This window comes from Rhinopithecus roxellana, chromosome 10, assembly GCF_007565055.1.
Source record: "Rhinopithecus roxellana isolate Shanxi Qingling chromosome 10, ASM756505v1, whole genome shotgun sequence".
Lineage (NCBI taxonomy): Eukaryota > Metazoa > Chordata > Mammalia > Primates > Cercopithecidae > Rhinopithecus > Rhinopithecus roxellana.
In genome coordinates, this window is record NC_044558.1 from 3,384,678 (window position 1) to 3,402,261 (window position 17,584).

At 44.2% G+C, this 17,584-nt stretch overlaps 1 protein-coding gene across 1 annotated transcript in view; it reads left to right on the forward strand.

Moving 5' to 3' along the window:
- Positions 1 to 17,584, forward strand: part of ANO2 (anoctamin 2) — a 362,906-nt gene that overhangs the window by 61,437 nt on the left and 283,885 nt on the right. Inside the window, exon 4 of the mRNA XM_030939846.1 lies at positions 9,755 to 9,853. Coding sequence (XP_030795706.1) covers positions 9,755 to 9,853 — 99 coding nt within the window. The remainder of the gene's footprint in view (positions 1 to 9,754; positions 9,854 to 17,584) is intronic.

Consider the following 17,584-nt stretch of genomic DNA (forward strand, 5'->3'; position numbering starts at 1 on the left):
CGTAGTTTACAAAATACCTTCATATGTACAACCTCATTTGATTCTGAAATACCATGAAATCGTTATTCACTTTTGAATACTTATTATTAGTTAAAAGCTAACAAATATATCACATATTGTTAAGTAAATAATGTTTATTTAACATAAAACATTATAATAAAAATAATGATTTTTTAAAACAAAGGTACAAGAAGTGTTGCATTGTTTTACATTTTTGCATATCTTTTCCCTCTAACCTTTTTGAGGTATAACTGATGTACAATAAACTGCACCTATTTAAAGTATCCAATCTGTTGAGTTTTGACATATGTACAGAACCATCACTGTGAAACCATCAGTGTCTGTAATGAAGATAAGGAACAGAACGGCCACTGCCAAACATTGCCACAGGTCCTTTTGTAAAGTCTATCCTTCTGTCCTCCAAGTGGTATTATTAATTATTACAATTATTTTAACATTGCCTATCGATCCCAGAGAGCTTTGGTGGCTTGTTGGAAATGGTGCAGCTGGTAAGTGGCAGAGCTGGGGTCCAAGCCCTGGTCCTCAGGCTCCAGAACCCATGGCCTTCCCGGGGCCTGTCTTACATGGTGAGGATTGTTCCACAATTCTTCCACCTGTAGGATTTCTGAAGTAGAATAACACCCAGAGAAGCCTTAGTCACCCTCTGTTGCTGACTTCCCATAGGTTGGGTCTTTTAAGGTGCCATGCTGCCTTTGGGGGCCTCTGCAGCTCAGGGGTTGAGTGGAGAGGAGGTTCTTTCACCCTTGATATGTTGGAGGATGTATTAGTCTGTTCTCATGCTGTTAAAAAAGACATTATCAGAGACTGGGTAATTTATAAAGAAAAAGAGGTTTAATGGACTCTCAGTTCCACGTGGCTGGGAAGGCCTCACAATCATGGTGGAAGGTGAAAGGCATGTGTTTACATGGCAGCGGACAAGAGAGAATTGAGAACCGAGTGAAAGGGGTTTCCCCTCACTGTCTCTACTAAAAAAAAATACAAAAAATTAGCTGGGTGTGGTGGTGGGTGCTTGTAATCCCAGCTACTCAGGAGGCTGAGGCAGGAGGATCACTTGAACCTGGGGGGTGGAGGTTGCAGTGAGCCAAGATTGCACCATTGCACTCCAGCCTGGGCAACAAGAGTGAAACTTTGTCTCAAGAAAAAAGAAAAAAAAAAAAGAAAGAAAGGGGTTTTCCCTTATAAAACCATCAGATCTGTGAGCTTATTCACTACCATGAGAACAGTATGGGGGAACCGCTCCCATGATTCAGTTACCTCCCACCAGATCCCTCCCGCAGCACGTGGGAATTATGGGAGCTATGATTCAAGATGAGATTTGGGCAGGGACAGAGTCAGACCATATCAGAGGGTTTGACTCCTCAGTCTCCCTGGGCTCCCCTCACTGCTTCCTCTTCACCTGGGCTCTGAGGAGTTGTTCCTGGGCTGCCTCTGGCTGGAGTGCAATGATGTGTGATACACAGAGTGGAGACTGTGGTGATAGGTCTAGAGATCACCCCTTCTGGGTGTCTGCCCAGGTTGGCACCCAGACATATGACAAAAGTGGCTGAGTTTTCATGTCCATAGGACCCTGGGTTGTCCCCCGTCGTTGGTTGGGAACCAGGTGAAATCTTTTCTGTAAGAAGGAAGGGTCCTGCTGCTGGTCTTGGTCGGTCTCTGGGATGGGGCTTGGTGGGCATTTGGCTCTGTCTTCTGCCTCTGCTGATTATTGGCCACCTTCACCTTGGCCTATGCAGGACAGGGTTGGAGAGGAGATTCCAGTGCTCTCATCCAGGAGCTCCCAGGAGAGCAAATTTCCATCTTTCCTTCCCTAGGCAGGAAGTTCTTCCCTGTGCTTAATCCCAAATCACTGTGTCTCAGGAGGACCAGGCAGAGTTTGCCTCCGATCAGAGGCTGGACGTTCTTGAGAGCCAAAGGGCAGTTAAAGCTTTGGTCTTCACGATGACACAGGTAGACTATGGTGTTCCTCAAATGGAACAGATGGGAGGCCTGTCTCAGATGAATTCCTGCTCTTATTTCAAAAGCCCTCTGTCTGAAGGCTATACCTCCCCCTCCTCCTTTGCCGGTGGCGGTGGTTGCCCTGGCCACCGTCTCAGCACTACTGTCCTCCAGCTGCGTGAGCTTCAATCGTGATGATCTGAGAGTGTGGGGCTCCCGGCAGGTGGGATTGGGGCAGTGGTGATGCCTTAGGGGAGTCCAAGGAAGTCTGTCTCCTCTCTGCCTCTCCGTCACCTACAGGCTCAATCCCCCATCCTTCCTCACAGCTCCATTCCCAGGCCTCGATGTGCTGCAGCTGATGTTCTCACCTCACAGCAGGGCCCGGGACCAGAGTACACTCAGGCCCCTTGGGTCAGCATGGAGGTGGCTTGGCAGGGCTGTAGGGAAGGAGGCCTGAGGAGTATCAGTTTCCAGTATTTGGCTGGGGCTGCCTCCCGCTCACTGTTATCTCTCTAGAGAGAGGACGTGGTCTTGTTTATCCACATGCAAGCTTTGGATAACAACAAGACATAAACAATGAGGATAACTTCACGGGGAGCGTGGCCTGCAGTCCCTGCTAGGGGCCTGGAGTGCTGGAGAGAGGTGGCTCGGGGTGACAGCCCCTTCTTTCCCTCACTCCCTAGCCGATTCCTCCTTCTCCTGCCTCCCTAATTTCTTGTGAAGGGAGGGGCTGCAGGACTGCCGTGGATGGTTGGCAGCCCTGAGGGATGGCAGGGTGGGATGAATGCTGGTGCCAGGAGACCTGGATGTGCTGGTAGTTAGCTGCATGTCTATGCTTATGAAGCACGGCCTCTTGGGCTGCAGGCCTTCCTTTGTTACTGGAGAAAGATATGTTCGGTGTGCTTGGAGGTGTTTCCAACTCTAGAGTCCTGTGGCCAAATCAGTTCACCATTCTGAAATTCCTCTGTGTCCTTAAGCTGGCTTTGCCTTGAACTGTCAGCATGGGGTGTTGACTGGCACCGTGGCAGTCAAATGCTTGCTGAGTGAAGACATCAAAGACTGACGTTTGAAGCCTTGTCTATTTTCCGGAGTATTCCTAATTCTTCTCCTTAATGCTACAACACCCCTAGAAGCCTATGAGACAGAAAAGTTTCAGATATATCCAGTTCAGGTTGTGTTTTGTGAGCATGAGTGAGGCTGTGTCAATTCCTTTGGCCTCTAGGAAAGGGAACGGCGGTCTGCAAATGCAGTGAGCACCTGGGGCTACCCAGAGGATGGAGAGGCCCGCCACGATCTTTAGATGGTTCCTGGTCAGGTGGAAACTTGAGTAACTTTAGCTGTCAATATGAGAGAAACATTCAAAATGGATACTTAAGGGTCATTGAATTATTTTCTCAAAACTGAATTAGATTTAAATTCTGTTGGCCAAAGGTCACCAATTACTCTGTGGGCCGTGGTAGCCAGTTTTTAGAAATCGGTCACAGGATCCAAATGGAATCCACTAAGAAAACAGTATATGTGTACTGAAGTTGCCAGAAATATTTACTGAGCACTTACTATATGTCAGGTACTGTGGTGGCTGCTGAGGACAAAGCAAACAACAAGACAGACTCATTCTTCGTCCTCATGGAGCTACAGTAGACGGGTATGAGATGCCTAATGACACAGTGACTGTGATAGTGGGTCCGTGCTATGAAGGAGAAAGACAAGGAATTGTACAAGCAAGAGGAAGGGACCAAGTGTAATCCACAGCTCAGGAAGAGCCTCCCTGAGGAAGGAATTTTTAAGCTGAGACCCAAACAGGAGTTGGGTGGGATAGGGGATGATGAGAGCTTTGCAATGGAGGGGGATAGAGTGTGAGGAGGCGCCAGGGTGGGAAGCTGGTGGAACAGTCAGATGACAGTGAGAAGGGCTGGGTGCTGGAGCCTGGGGAGGAGGGTGAGAGGCGCTGGTACCTTAGACCATGTGCAAATCATCAGGCTTGCTGTCGAGTTAACTTGAGAGAGGAAGGGGGGTAGGGAGGGAGCGAGACGTCAGCAGACTGGGTAGGGCACAGGTTCAAGATGGGACCTGACTTAGCCTCTTTGTGAGCTCAGTTCTCTACCAGTTTACTTAGTGGAGGACAAGTCTGGGAAACCAGTGGACATCATGAGTTAAAAGAAATGATCAGGTCAGATGTGGTGACTCATGCCTGTAATTCTGGCACTTTGGGAGGCCAAGGCAGGTGGATCACTTGAGTCCAAGAATTTGAGACCAGCCTGGGGAAAAATGGCAAAACCCCATCTCTAAAAAAATATTTAAAAATTAGCTGGGTATGGTGGCGCACACTTGTAGTCCGAGCTTCTTGGGAGGCTGAGGTGGGAGGACTGCTTGAGCCTGGGAGGCAGTTGCAGTGAGCCAAGATCATGCCATTGCACTCCAGCCTGGGAGACAAAGCAAGACCCCATCTTGGGGGAAAAAAAAAAAAAGAGAGAGAGAGAGAGAGACCAGTAAACTCAGAAGTCAGGCTCTGACTGAGGAGTATTCATTTCCTTTGGCCACCGTACTCACACCGTCTTCGGGTAACTCTCCCTAATACCAAGAACTAGAGAAGCAGGGTTTGTAGGGCTTATGAAAATGGAGTCACAGTGAAAGGATTGCATAGGTTTTTGAGACATTTCAACTGAGTTAGAGACATTTCCTGCCCTGTTATATATTTCACATTTCTTGCCCCTGGAAAAATTACCTGCCTTAGACTGACAGGCCTGGGCCTTCCTACAGAAATATCTGTGCCCTGGTTCTCCCTTCTCTGATGACAAGGACCAAATTATGTGTTATAGCTCATTTTACATGAACTGAAGTTTTAGTTGCCTGTTGGGATTTGGGAGCCCCTCCAGCCATATTGATTACTTGTTTATAACATCTTCTTTAGGGACAGGTTATATCCTCCGATGGCTAATCTCTTAATGTGTTAAATTTCCTGTCGATTTCAGCAAGTTATATTTTCTGACTTTGTCCCCAAATTCTGGAGGTGCACTCTATTTTGAACCTGTGATTTCCTTTAGGACATGTGGGACATTTTGAAAATCTTGTAGATAAAAGTGCAAGGCAATGAAGGAACCAGGATTACTCGTTCACAATTTTTCCCCAGTGAGGACCTGCTGTGTGTGCAGCCTCGTGGTAGGTGCTGGAAGAATCCAAAAGAGGTTTCAGTTACTGTCTGCAGGCGAGAAGCAGTCATTTTACTGGGGTAGAGCTAATTGCTATAGTAAGGCCTGATGTTTCTCCACATTTCAGGAACACTAGCAGGGCTTCACCTACTTCATCTGCAATTCTCACAACAGCCATGCAACATTTTTCATGCTCCTTATTCAGATAAAGAAAGTGAGGCTCATTTGGTTAAGTGACTTGCCTAAGCTCCCACAGCTGCGAATTTCCGGAGGCAAATCATTTTTTTTCCTAATAATTGAGATATAGGTCTCCCTTTATTTTCAGGTGGTGAAGATTCTAGAATTAGTAGGAAATACTGATTCTATTTGAATCTCTAAACTATGAGGGAAGCTATACACCTCAATAGTTTTTGTTCCCTTTCTGATCTTGTTCCATAATTTATTTTGGTTGTTTTCAGTATTTTGCTATTAGGAATAATGCTGTCACAAACATAATTTCTCCTTTTATTTTTAGTTGATATAACTGTACATACTTACGGGATACAGAGTGATATTTTGATACATGTATGCAATGTGTAATGATTAAATCAGAGTAGTTAGCGTATCTGTCACCCCAACATAGAATTTCTTTGTGTTGTAAACATTCACAATCCTCTCTTCTTTTTGGAAACATACAATAATATTAATCCTATTCACCCTGCAGTTCTGCAGAACACTAGAAGGTATTCCTCCCATCTGGCTTAACTTTGGATCCATTAACCAACCTCTCCCCATCCTCCCCTCCCCACATTTTCTGCAGCCCCTAATAATCACAATTCTATGTTTTACTTCCATAAGCTCAAATATTCTTTAGTTTCCACATATGAGTGAGAACGTGGTGTTTGTCTTTCTGTGTCTGGCCTATTTCACATAACATGATGTCCTCCAGGCTCATCCATGTTGCTGTGAGTAATAGGATATCATTCTTTTTATGGCTGAATATGATTCCAGTGCATATATATATATAACATCCATTCCTCTCTTGATGGACATTTAGGTTGATTCAACAAATAATCTAATTAAAAACTGGGCAAAGCATCTAAATAGACACTTCACAAAAGAAGACATAGAAATAGACAATTGGTGTATGAAAAAAATGCTTAACATCACTAATCGTCGAGGAATGCAAGTCAGAATCACAATGAGATATCATCTCACCCCAGTTAGAATGGCTATTATAAAAAAGACAAAAAAATAAAGGCTGGCAAGAATGCAGTGAAAGGGAACTCTCAGGTACTGCTGGTGGGAATGTAAACTGGTATAGCCACTATGGAAAGCAGAATGGAGGTCCCTCAGAAACGAAAAATGGAACTGGCACATGACCTAGCAATCCCATTCCTGGGTATGCATCCAAAGGAAAAGAAATCAGTATATCAAGGGGATACCTGCACCCCCATGTTTATTGCAGGACTAGTTCACGATAACTAAGGATTCAGATCTTATTCTGTCCTGACTTGGAAGCTCCAAGCTCTTCCACTCCCCTACTGTGCCTAAAAGAATCCCCACCCACAAACAGGGCTGAATGGATGTCAGAGTGGCCTAGGGGACAAGGGAAATTTTTTTTTAAGTCAATACATGTTAACCTTCAGGTTTAGATTCCTGGGCGATGCATTCGGTGATGGTTGTGCTCCTGAGCTTTCAAGGATTTATTTTTTTCTTTGGAGACACGGCCAGTCACACCAGCTAATATTTCACATTGGTGGGTATGTTTTCCTTTTTATGAGAAGGTAACAATATGGCATAGCATGAAAGGAGCATGACTAGATCCACAAAACTGCATTCCTGCTTTTGTTTTCATTTAAAACGAGTTCCTTTTGAGGAGAGTGGAGATGCATGCTTTGCCGGAGGAAGTTAACAGCCCCATCCTGGGAAACGATTTTGCATTGGTTAGTGTAAGATTAGGCTGCAATTGATAGAGCCTCTAAAATCACCGTGGATAAACAAGGTAAAATTCTATCTTTCACTTAAAAATCTACAGGCAGCCCAGGGCTGCTGTGATACTCCCTAGAGCGAGACTCAGTCTCTTTCTTGACACTTTGCTGTTTCTGGCCCGGACTTTAACCTTAAGGTCTAAAATGTCTGTGTCCATTTTCCAGGCAGCAGGCAGCAGGTTAAGGGATGGAAGAAAACGAAGGGGCAAAAAGCACCTACTTGCTGTTTTTGAAGAAGGTTACCAGATACTTCCACCTCATGACATTGGCCAGAAATACTGTTGATGGAAACATCTCATGGCAAGGGAGATGTGGTCTTAATGCTGGACGGCCATGTGCTTTGTTAAAAATGAAGAACATGAGAACGGCTGTCAGGGGACAGCTAGCAGTCTGCCACCAAGGTCTTGGAATTTGACCCTTGCCCTCCCAACCCTACCTCAAACTTTGAACATCTGCACCCACTTAAGGGACATTTGTTACATACTTGAGCAACCAACCCTAAGAAAGTTAAAACAGCATTCATCACAATTTGAAGATAAAGACAAAGGGTAATGTGTTAACATTCATAATAGTCATGATCTCCTTTTAGCGAGAGGGATGATGCTGTTTGCCATCTTTCACCAAAAGCATAATTTCTGGGGCTGTGACGGAGAGCTGGGCCTGCAGGTCAGCTTCACAGATGGTTTCTTTTCTTTCCCCTTATTTTCACTTAATTGGAAAAGCTTAAATTACAGTTAGAAGTAGTAACAAGTGATTGATGATTCTGTCCAGTAGTCCTGCATGACCAAAGATAAAACTGGGGAGGTTTCTCACTGAAGGCCACTTTCAGTATTTTGTCAGAACGATGTCACACTTGGGATTGGGAAGGTTTCATCTTAGGGCTGCCGCATGGGTTCCTTATCGACCCTTGGATTTGATTTTAGCCTAAACACATGACTTCGTGTTGTGTTACAGTCCTTGGGTATGTTTCTTAATTATCCTGAGTGACTATGTCATGTCTGAAAACTATTTTTATTGCACTATCTGTGTAACTTTGGGCAAATCATTTACATTTTCCCTGCCTTGGTTTCCTCAACTGTAGAATAGAGATAGTGGTGGTAGTACTGGCCTTACAGCATAGTTACGAATATTGTGTGAGCTAATGCACGTGATCACCTAACTCAGTTCTGGCGCATAATACACACTCAATAAATACGCATTGTGATAATGGTTATTTTCAGTATTTTCAAACTCTAGACTATCCAAGCCTTTTGTACCATAGTCTAATCTCCTTGTGAAATCTTGGTTTATTCTTCATTTTTCTGCCTTGTAAGTCATGAGCTTTTTTTCTCAAAGTGAGGTTTGGTTCTAGACTGTTTGAATTACTGCACATATTTTGAAGCTGCCATTGAAAAATAATAGAGATAGTTTTCACTTGCATTCATGAGTGCCATAAAATATCTTTTTATTTTGTTCATCATTTCAAAAACACATGTGAGCAGCTCCATAGACCATGTTCTTGAGTGGGGGAAGTAGTCTTCTATTTGCCATCTATCTCTCTGCCAGGCAAACTGAAAATGCAAACAGTCGGAGCCTGTGAGTTGAAGATTTTCTATATAGTCTTCGACACTGAACCAAGATCAGAGGGCGTACTTAATGAAGGATTGTGCTATCAGCTTGTTCTTTCTCTCTGAACACAGTGAAGGAGTTCAAAGACAACGCTTGTGCTGAATGTTGCAGGTAGTTTTAGAAACTTCTCACCAATAATGAGACTTTGCCAGTTTTTCCTACTTGGTTTTGGTCCTTCTTTTGGTCCTCTTTAGTTTTTTAGTGACAAAATTAATTAAATTCATGTCAGAAAGTAAAGAGTTTTTCCCCTGTGTGTGCTTGTTCTGAAAAAAAAAAAAAAAGTGTTTATTTGAAGATGAGGTGCCTTCCTCTCATAATCTGACACCTATTTGTAACAGACATGGTGACAAGGGCCAGATGAATTGCTGGGTCAATAAAACCTGACTTTCAAATACTCGTCACTGCATTTTCTGTCCTTATTTTTCATTTTTTGAGATAAATCAACACACAACACAATCACTTATTCTGAGACATAGATTCATGTTCTGTATTCATATAGGAGCCCTGTTTATGATATTGTTTTGCGTTGTACCAGTTGTCATTATGATTTACAGTATGACATCTAGGCTCTAGTAGATCACTTTTGTGGTTTGGGGCTATAAACAGCATGATAGCAGAACAAAAATACAAACTTGAACAATAAACAATAAAAACGTGTGAATGGAGTCAAGTTGCAGGCCATTCACTGAATGTGAGCAGAGGAAAACCAACCACTTGTTATTAAGAGTGTAACGAGATTTCCATGAAAATCATGATTGCTTATATTTCAAATCTGTGACCAAAATTGTTTTAACTTGTTCTTTTTTTTTTTTTCCTCTGAAGCTACCAAACTTCCAGGGGCCACACTTTGGGAGCACTATCCTCCTGTTTTCGATGAGAGCATTTTTTGGAATAGACTGATGAACGGGGTACAGGTGGAAAGGGACTGGTCTCTGGTGAATTTTAAAGAGAACGAAAATGAGAAACTGAAGAACAACGGGTTAGGCTTCTGGTGTGGAACAGTTGGAGAACCAGGAATTTAAGCTATGTACTTACAAGTGTTTCCATTTGTTCTTCCTTTGTACCTTGCAGAATAAAAGCCAGGGATCCATCTTTGTCCGGATACACGCCCCGTGGCAGGTGCTGGCCAGAGAGGCAGAATTCTTGAAGATCAAAGTTCCTACCAAGAAAGTATGAGCATGTTTCTCCTGGGTTGTGGGTCTCCTGAGGGCTGGATGGATGCAGATAGTTTGGGAATAGGGCCAGGCAGGATGTGGGTTTTGTGGGATTGAAATCACACTTGCCTCTCCAGCGACCCATGATGTGGGGGGAACGGGGAAGAGTTGGGGTGGGGAGAGAGATCCTCCCACCTCAGAGCACTGGCTGGGTTTGCTCCACGAGAAGCAACACATTGTCCCTGTGCGTGTTCTTCATTTTTCTGTTTCATCTCCTTTCTCTCTTTTCTCAGGGTCCTAGTACAGTCAGACACTTCTTTAGTGAGCAGAGTAATGAGAGAAGGCCGCAAGCCATGCTGACTGCATCAGCAGCGTGCAGGGGAAACAGCACCAGATTTGCTGTGGAGATTCTGGTTATGATTCCGCCACTAAATATTGTGTGGTGGTTGGTTTCACTTATCTCTTCTGTAAATCAGAAGGTTCTTAATCAGGTGAATTGATTAACATCACCTGGTAAGTGTTTTCAAAATGTTCATGCCAGTGTCCCATCTCTGGAATTTGACCTACTTGGTTGGTATGGAATGAAGTTCTCATCGGTGTTAGGCAAAAACTCCGCAGGAGGTTCTGATGCACAGCCACACAGTTTAGATGATGTTTGAGGTAGTTTTTTTTTTTTTTTTAAATCCAGGATAGCCTATACATAATTTAAAAATCTACCCGGAGGCCAGGCACAGTGGCTCACACCTGTAATCCCAGCACTTTGTTGGGGGGAGAAGTGGAAGGATCTCTTGAGGTCAGAAGTTTGAGACCAGCCTGGGCAACATAGCAATTTTAGAGGAAAGGAGTGGCTACTGACCTTGATCATCTGTGACGCCTCTTCTGGAAGGTCCTGTGGCAGATGGTACTCTACTTTAACCATGGGTGAACTGTGGGTGGTCTCTCTTTCTTTCCCTCCACCCCCTCTTCTCTCTCTCTCATATACACCACACATACACACACACACACACACCTCTCCATAGTGTAGTTGTGTAAGTGGTGACTTACCACGGCAAAGATCATCTTGCTCATTGTAACTACCATCATGATAGTTTTCATGCTTCCCACTGTGAACAGAATTCTGTATTTGTTGCCTTCTGTACCACCACTGTGACCACCTGCCCCCTCATCACCATACCCACTCTCAGTGCCATCATTATAGTCAGCAACACCTATTCCGATTTACATTGTGGGCTAACACCATTTTCACCACCAACAGATCTGCTATCTCCATCAGAAAAAAATCACTCATCAAATACCAGCATGTGACTGATACCGTCATGAGTCCCCTGCTTGAGAAGAAGAAAGTCTATGGGTTCTGTTCTTATAGATTTATTACAATGGACAATAACTCCATGGCAGGTGGACAAATGCTTATTAAACAATGAACAAACACACACATGAATATTAGCTACAAACATTTTGCCAACGAAAGGTGATTTTTGGTGGCGGGAGCGCTGGTCACATGCCTGAAGTGTCTTCGTTTCACAAGGACCACGCTGTGTCTTTCCCCTTCAGTTGCACTGCTGTGTGTTTTGTCTCCTGGTTTCAGTCCTCTCAGTCTTAACACCACCGCCCTCAAATGCAGGCACCGTCTTTGTTTTGGATCTCCGTTCCTCCTTAACTAATGTTCTCTGGATTTCCTGGCAACATGACACTAGTTTCAGCTTTGGGTGGAGGTTTCTGCTTCCTGCTGGTGAGGTCCTGTTTTGGCCAACCCTATCACTCCTCTTTCTTCTGTCTTCCTTCTAACTCCAGTATATTCTTCTCCTTTCTGTCTGGTTTATCTGAATGTGTAATGTTCTCTTAACCTCATTCTATTTGTGTCTTGTTTCCTATGTTTTAATCTCTGCTGCTGATCCTTGGAAAGGAGGTGAGCAAAACGAATGCCCATGCTATGATTTCTGTCCCCCAGGGTAATTATTTTAGGGGAAACCTAGAGACATAGGAAAAGTGTGTCCTTTTTTACCCTCCCCTCGCTTATTTTCCTTCTTTGCTTTCCTTCCCATCCTTCTGCTCTCATGCTTTTCCTTCTCTTCTTCCTTCCACCCCCTCTTCTTCCTTCCATTCCCCCTCTTCTGATGCCTCCTCCTAGCCTCCTTCTCTGTTCTTTGCACACGCTATGACACCTCCACTATCTCTCTCTCTTTTTTTTTTTTTTGGAGATGGAGTCTTGCTCTGTCACCCAGGTTGGAGTGCAGTGGTGCGATCTCAGCTCACTGCAATCTCCGTCCCCCAGGTTCAAGCAATTCTCCTGCCTCAGCCTCCTGAGTAGCTGGGATTACAGGTGCGCATCACCACGCCCAGCTAATTTTTGTATTTTCAGTAGAGACAGGGTTTCTGCATGTTGGTCAGGCTGGTCTCAAATTTCTGACCTCATGATCTGCCTGCTTCGGCCTCCCAAAGTGCTGGGATTACAGGTGTGAGCGACCACGCCAGGCCAGACACCTCCACATCTCTTGTCTTTCTGCCACCTTCTCCTGCTCAGTCCTAGACTTGGCTTCCCCAGTAGTGCTTGTCTTTCGTCCCTCTGGTATCTCCTTTATCCTTGCACATGCTTATGCTTTTTAGAGCATAGTTTTGCATAAATGACATATTGGCCTTCAGAGTTTCAGTGCCCCTATACATGAGCTGTTTGGAACTTACATCTGTAGTTTAGGTAGTACCTGCACTTGAAGTTGTAGATGAGTTGGCGAGGGTGAGAACATACTCACCCATAAAACAGCCATCTCTGGGTTTCTCTCCCCGCTTTCCATTTTGGTAGACACTGGTGCTAGTTGGGTCCTCAGAAGGAGAGACTTTCTAACCTTGGTTCCACAGGTATTCGTCATGTGATTTGGGGAAGTCATCCCATCTCTCAGAGCCTCAGTTGCCTCATCTATGATATGGGCATACTCATACCTGTCCTATTTTTCTTAGAAGGTTGTTGTAAGGATCTGATTCTTAACCAGTGCTGTGTAAACACAGGAAGTTGTTGTGTCTGCTTTCTGAAATATTTTAATGTATATTCTCAATTGTTAGTCCCCCAATCAACTTCCTTTCTGACCAAAGAAGCAGCCAGCACTGATAGTGCTCCCTCTGTGAGAAAGTCCCTGGAGAGGCACTGAGGGAGCAGAAGCAACCCATGCCCTCAGGGTGCCGACAATCACAGGGCAGCATGGGAGGAGTGCAGGTGCCCAGACATCAACACAGTGATGGGATACTGTGTCAAGTAGTAACTCATTAGCCCAGCACCAATTCTGTTTGTCAATGTGGTGGGTTAGGGAGTAGGGAGAGGCAAAGCCGTGTGGTTGCCCCTCCAAGATAAAACAGATAAAAAAGAACTTTTCCCCAAAGTTTCTGGGTCCCAGACTTGACTCAGGTGGACTGTTTTGGCTTCCTTTTGCCACATTTCTTTTTTCTCTTCTCTTCTCTTCTCTTCTCTTCTCTTCTCTTCTCTTCTCTTCTCTTCTCTCTCTATCTCTCTCTTTCTCTCTTTCCTTCTTTTTTCTTTTCTTTTCTTTTCTTTTTTTTTTGGAGATGGAGTCTCCCTCTGTCACCCAGGCTGGAGTGCAGTGGTGCAATCTCGGCTCACTGCAACCTCTGCCTCCTGGGCTGAAGCAATTTTCTTGCCTCAGCCTCCCAAGTAGCTGGGACTATAGGCATGCGCCACCATGCCTGGCTATATTTTGTCTTCTTAGTAGAGACAGGATTTCAACATGTTGGCCAGGCTGGTTTTGAACTCCTGACCTCAAGTGATCCATCTGCCTCGGCCTCCCAGAGTGCTGGGATTACAGGCATGAGCCACTGCACCCGGCGCTAGATCTTCTTTGTATCATAGAAGTCAATGGCTTGTAGTGGAGCTGACAGAGGGTGTTATACACAGGTGAGGGGGGATATAACTTGATGTGCTGGGTAGGATACTATGTTTGTAAAAATTAATCTGAGGCTCTGAGCCCAGGGGTAGGGGTCTGGGTTAAACCCAGTTCCTGAGTTGAGAGAGGAGCGTGGAAAATGGAGGATGAGACTCGCTGTCTGTGGAGGGCTAGTGTTGGGGCTGGCAGCATGCTGTCTTTTTAAAATGGGTTTGGGAAGTGATCAAAATGAGAAAAAAACCACATTTGCTGAGAGCCACATCCTGGCGGCGAGGGGAGCATGGAGGAAGAATGAGGCATGGCATGGGATCAGTTAAGCATTCTCCAGGCAGTGGAGGGTTGGATCATAACTCAGTAGGGTCCAGAGAAACCAGGAAGATGGGGAGGAAATCACAAAATCGAGATCTCAAACCTGGACAAATCCATTGTAATGTGTCCAGGGACTCCACGTCCTGAGCACAGATACTAACTGGGAGGGGGAATCTTGGAAGGAAGCATTTGTTTTCCAAAAACAACAACAGAAGAGCCAGCATTTTCTGAGGGACACTCACGATCCATGCACAGAAGGGTGTGGGAAGGCCTGGCCTTTGGCCCTGAGCAGCCTGAGAAGGTTTGAAACTGGGGTATGGAAGCAGGTGCTTTCTCACTTGACTCTGCTCATTACCAAGATGGCTCTTCTAGAGATTGTGGTCAACATCTCTGTTGATTTCTCGTTTGATTTTTTTGTGTATATGAATGAACACTCTGTTTCTCATCCTTTACATTCTCTTATTCCTCAAGCCTCCAGCAGAGACAAGGTCGGTGCAAGCTGTTAGGGACGACTTTCTTTTCAATGAAATCATATTGATCCAGCCATAGTTCACTAAATTTGGAAGAAGTGGCATGCCTGGGATGGGTGAAAAACCACTTTTGTCCAATCGTCAGAGCTTTTGTAGCTATTATTAGTAGAGTGACTGATATTGCAGGGGTCTCATTTGCTGTCCCTCAGAGCATGCCAGAACTTTAGCTTATGTGTCCTTTGCGTGCAAGTAGATGCTGTTAACTTCCAGCAAGTCATGCCTTTTTAGGAAAACAGGCTCAGAGCTCCATACATCTCCAAAACAGGAGTAATACACATTGTGGAGGGAAGTGGTGATGATGTACTCTAATGCCTGGTAGAGAGGCACACACAACGGATGAGAACTGCCGTTATTACTGCTGTTGGTATTGTTATTCATAGCAAGGTGTGCAGGCAGCGCAGTTGGTACAAGACGAGGACTGTGTCTGCTCTTTAATTCTCTCCTCTCTTCTCTGCAGTGTTGGGGGAAGCAGGCCCAGTCCCTCAACTCTGCCGAGGCAGCCAGAAGTACAGACATGAAATCTGTGGAGATGCAGGAACAGATGGCCTTTGGACTATATGCTGGGGATTTCCATTTCCTAGAGCACGGGTCCTTGGGGCGTCTGTAAACACAATGGCTCCACATGCGAGGTCTGTGGTGCAGTTGCTGGGAAAGCCAGTGAGAAGACTGCTGGGGTCCCGTGGTGCAGGAGGCAGAGCTTGAAGACACCCATTTTAAGGGAGAGACAGCAGACGTGACAAGTGGTCCACCTTGAGTTCTACTATTGACTCTGCCCCCATTAACCTGGGGTTACTTGATTCATGTCTTAGTCTGTTTCCTAAAAAGGACTGGAGATGGATTACAACCAAAAGAAGGAATGCAATGGATCATTTTTCAAAAGGACAGATAAAAAGAGTCATGTAACTGGGGAGAGGAGGAAGTAGGGAAGTGCAAGGGAAATAATGATAGTGGAAACTAAAAATAAGGGTGATGGATGCAGGTGAGACAGAGTTGCATTCTGGGCTTTCTGGTAGCCAAGACAGAAAGCACTGTGGCCCACAGTCGTCTATGGGAATCAGCATCTGTTTTGCCAAAGAAGGCAAAGTTTGCCTGTTGTAAAGGACATGAACAATACAAGGGACTGTGTTTTCAGTAATAAGTTCACACAAGCTTCTGCAATGTTCTTGATGTGACCATTGCTTACACTGATTCTGGATAAAACTGAGGATGTAATGTTAAACTGTAGTTGAGGGAGGGTTGAATACAGAGTAATGTCTGCAAATTTCTTTTTTTTTAATTTTTTAAAATTATACTTTAAGTTCTAGGGTACATGTGCACAACGTGCAGGTTTGTTACATATGTATACATGTGCCATGTTGGTGTGCTGCACCCATTAACTTGTCATTTACATTAGGTATATCTCCGAATGTTATCCGTCCCCCCTCCCTCCTTCCCACAATAGGCCCCAGTGTGTGATGTTCCCCTTCCTGGGTCCAAGTGATGTCATTGTTCAATTCCCATCTATGAGTGAGAACATGCGGTGTTTGGTTTTCTGTTCTTGTGATAGTTTGCTGAGGATGGTGGTTTCCAGCTGCATCCATGTCCCTACAAAGGACACGAACTCATCCTTTTGTATGGCTACATAGTATTCCATGGTGTATATGTGCCACATTTTCTTAATCCAGTCTGTCACTGATGGACATTTGGGTTGATTCCAAGTCTTTGCTATTGTGAATAGTGCCACAATAAACATACATGTGCATGTGTCTTTATAGCAGCATGATTTATAATCCTTTGGATATATACCCAGTAATGGGATGGCTGGGTCAAATGTTATTTCTAGTTCTAGATCCTTGAGGAATCACCACGCTGTTTTCCACAATGGTTGAACTAGTTTACAGTCCCACCAACAGTGTAAAAGTGTTCCTATTTCTCCACATCCTCTCCAGCACCTGCTGTTTCCTGACTTTTTAATGATTGCCATTCTAATTGGTGTGAGATGGTATCTCATTGTGGTTTTGATTTGCATTTCTCTGATGGTGAGTGATGATGAGCATTTTTTCATGTGTCTCTTGGCTGTATAAGTGTCTTCTTTTGAGAAGTGTCTGTTCATATCCTTTGCCCACTTTTTGCCCACTTTTTGAGTTCTTTGTAGGTTCTGGATATTAGCCCTTTGTCAGATGAGTAGGTTGCAGAAATTTTCTCTCATTCTGTAGGTTGCCTGTTCACTCTGATGGAGTTTCTTTTGCTGTGCAGAAGCTCTTTAGTGTAATTAGATCCCATTTGTCAATTTTGGCTTTTGTTACCATTGCTTTTGGTGCTTTAGACATGAAGTCCTTACCCATGCCTATGTCCTGAATGGTATTACCTAGGTTTTCTTCTAGGGTTTTTATGGTTTTAGGTCTAACATTTAAGTCTCTAATCCATCTTGAATTAATTTTCGTATAAGGAGTAAGGATAGGATCCAGTTTCAGCTTTCTACTTATGGCTAGCCAATTTTCCCAGAACCATTTATTAAATAGGGAATCCTTTCCTCATTTCTTCTTTTTGTCAGGTTTGTCAAAGATCAGATGGTTGTAGATGTTGATATTATTTCTGAGGGCTCTGTTCTGTTCCATTGGTCTATATCTCTGTTTTGGTACCAGTACCACGCTGTTTTGGTTACTGTAGCCTTGTAGTATAGTTTGAAGTCAGGTAGCATGATGCCTCCAGCTTTGTTCTTTTGGCTTAGGATTGTCTTGGCAATGTGAGCTCTTTTTTGGTTCCATAAGAACTTTAAAGCAGTTTTTTCCAATTCTGTGAAGAAAGTCATTGGTAGTTTAATGGGGGTGGCATTGAGTCTGTAAATTACCTTGGGCAGTATGACCATTTTCACAATATTGATTCTTCCTATCTATGAGCATGGAATGTTCTTCCATTTGTTTGTGTCCTCTTTTATTTTACTGAGTAGTAGGTTTGTAGTTCTTCTTGAAGAGGTCCTTCACATCCCTTGTAAGTTGGATTCCCAGGTATTTTATTCTCTTTGAAGCTATTTTGAAT